The 2,337-nt window shown below is 42.8% G+C and overlaps 1 protein-coding gene across 1 annotated transcript; it reads right to left on the minus strand.

Annotated features, from left to right (window-relative positions):
• Nucleotides 1–7: 7 nt before the first annotated feature.
• LOC101651484 (SAP domain-containing ribonucleoprotein) lies at nucleotides 8–737 on the minus strand. The gene has a single exon (XM_004708369.2). The coding sequence runs from the start codon at nucleotides 725–727 to the stop codon at nucleotides 95–97; it is 633 nt and encodes a 210-aa protein (XP_004708426.1). The 5' UTR covers nucleotides 728–737; the 3' UTR covers nucleotides 8–94.
• Between the last annotated feature and the right edge of the window lie 1,600 nt (nucleotides 738–2,337).

A 2,337-nucleotide genomic window follows, 5' to 3' on the forward strand; every position in this document is an offset into this window, starting at 1 on the left:
TAGGCACATGGCTGTAGATTTAAGTATATACATGACCATGAAGAATCAGAGCAATGGAAACCATTGGAGAACAGAAAGCATCCAGAGCTTTTCATCAGGCAATCCCAAAGCGCTCTGCTCTTTTCCTCTTCTTTGCCTCTGTATCCTCTGTGGTTCCAGTCCCAGCTGAACTTGTGACAATCCCAAACCGCTCCTTCCGCTTTTTCAGTTTCTCATCATCTTCAGACTTTCTGGAGATTGATGAGACATTCAAACCAAATCTTTGAGCTCTTTCCTTCAGCTTATCCATATTTATCATAGGCTTGGTGTCAGATGACAGGCCTTTTGTTGGAACTGAAGAAATGCCAAACCTAGCTGCTCGGGCAGCTTTCTTACTTTCCAAGCTCACAGGTACATTGAATCGTTCAGCTCGTTTCTGCATTCTCTCAGTCTGTGGTACTTCAGAGGTGATTTTTACCACTTTCTTCTCTGCTGCCACGTCAACAGTTTTCTCAGGGGGTTCTTCCTCTTTGACAGGCAGCTCTATGGGTTTAGGCTCTTCTTCCTCCGTTTCATCTCCCAGTACATCTTCTTCATTTGCCTCCTCTTCAGCATGCTCTTCCAGATATGCCTGGAGCCTGTTGATGAGATCTTGTTTTATTCCCTTGGTCTCCAAGCCACGTGCAAGACATTCCTGCTTTAGTTCAGCAAGCTTCAGCTTGTGAAGCTCCACCGTCTCGGCCGCCATCTTGCTTGCTACCCGAAAAATAAGAATAATTTATAAATTAGCAAGGGTTCATGGGCGGTCGGGGGTAGATGAGCTGATACCAAGGGCTCAAGTAGAAAGAAAATGTTTTGAAAATGATGATGGCAACATATATACAAATGTGCTTGACACAATGGATGTATGTATAAATTGTGATAAGAGCTGTAAGAGCCCCTAATAAAATGATTTTTTAAAAAGTTGTAATGGAGTAAAATATGGTACTTAACAACAGTCCTCCAAAAGAGGTGAAAATTAAACAGAATGTGAATTCAGAAATAGAAACTGCTCAAAAGAAGAAGAAAAATTCAAATGCCAGGAATATAAGAGTTGAGGAAATGGAAATATGAGGGGGTACCCCAAAAACCCGATGTGACGTGACGGGGCTAGTGCATTTGGAGTTCATTCCATTGGCTCAGACTGTTACTCAAGCTTTCTATTTAGAGGTTCTGCAAAAGTTGTGTAACTGTGCAACAAAAAGGCCGGATTTGCAGCAGATGGGCGACTGGTTTTGCCACCATGACAGTGCACCTGCTCACACAGCCATCTTAGTGTGCAAAATTTTGACCAAAAATGGTATGCCTCTCTTGTCCCACTCACCTTTACTCATCTGACCTTTCTCCCTGTGGCTTCTTTTTGTTTCCACGAGTGAAGAGGGGCATGAAAGGACAGCGATTTGATGAAGTAGAAGAGGTGAAGGAAAAATCAAGGGAGGTGCTGTCAGCCATCCAAACATGAGTTTGAAAAAGGTCTCCAAAAATAGAGTCGCAGATTTGCCAAATGTTTTAAGTGTCATGGGGAGTACTTTGAAGGTGATAAGGTTGTTTCGTAAAAGTAATAATAATAATAATAAAATAAATACATAGCTTTGAATAAAAGTTCAATTTTGTGGAGGGGTACCCCCTCGAATTCTTGTCTAAGAAGACTAACCATCCTGAGTATGACCATTTTCAATATGCTTATTTCAAGTGACAATACTATTAAAAAATATTTGACTTAAGCAAGCTTATTTTAAAGCGCAAGTGATAAAAGTTTAAAAAGCTAGAAATTTCTGGAAACACTGATACTGAGAGCCTGGCCCTACCAGGCATCACACCTTGCTGTTATTGCACCTGGCCCTGACTCAACAGCCCTGTGCACAATAGAACAACCCTGTGTCCTGCTTCATCCTCACAATCACTCCTCTCTCGGAGCCTATCATTGCAGACCTACGTCAATGCATCTCAGGGAAGGGCTCCTCTTTTTCACTCCTTCTCTAGGGACTGGTCCCTCCTGATCGCGTGCTAACAAAGTCTCACCAGCCTCACTTCCAAGGAGCGTCCTGGTCGTACATCTTCCAGGACAGCCTTGCTGATTCTTCTGGCATCCGTGGTACTTTCAGTATTCTTCACCAGCACCACCCTTCAAAGGCTTTCATTCCTCTTGGGTCTTCCTGATTCATTGCCCTGCCTTCACGTGCATATGAGGCGACCGAAAATGCCATGGCTTGGGTCAGGTGCACCTTAGTTCTCAAAGTGATATTGTTGCTTTTCAACAATTTAAAGAGATTTTCATAACAGATACGCCTAATGTCATGAACTCCAAAAGTCCAAACT

Source organism: Echinops telfairi, unplaced genomic scaffold (assembly GCF_000313985.2).
Source record: "Echinops telfairi isolate 266 unplaced genomic scaffold, ASM31398v2 ScPeMD7_60;HRSCAF=208, whole genome shotgun sequence".
NCBI lineage: Eukaryota > Metazoa > Chordata > Mammalia > Afrosoricida > Tenrecidae > Echinops > Echinops telfairi.

Excerpts from the sequence above, each read along its gene's own strand:
- LOC101651484 (XM_004708369.2), bottom strand. The coding sequence starts at position 727 with ATGGCGGCCGAGACGGTGGAGCTTCACAAGCTGAAGCTTGCTGAACTA.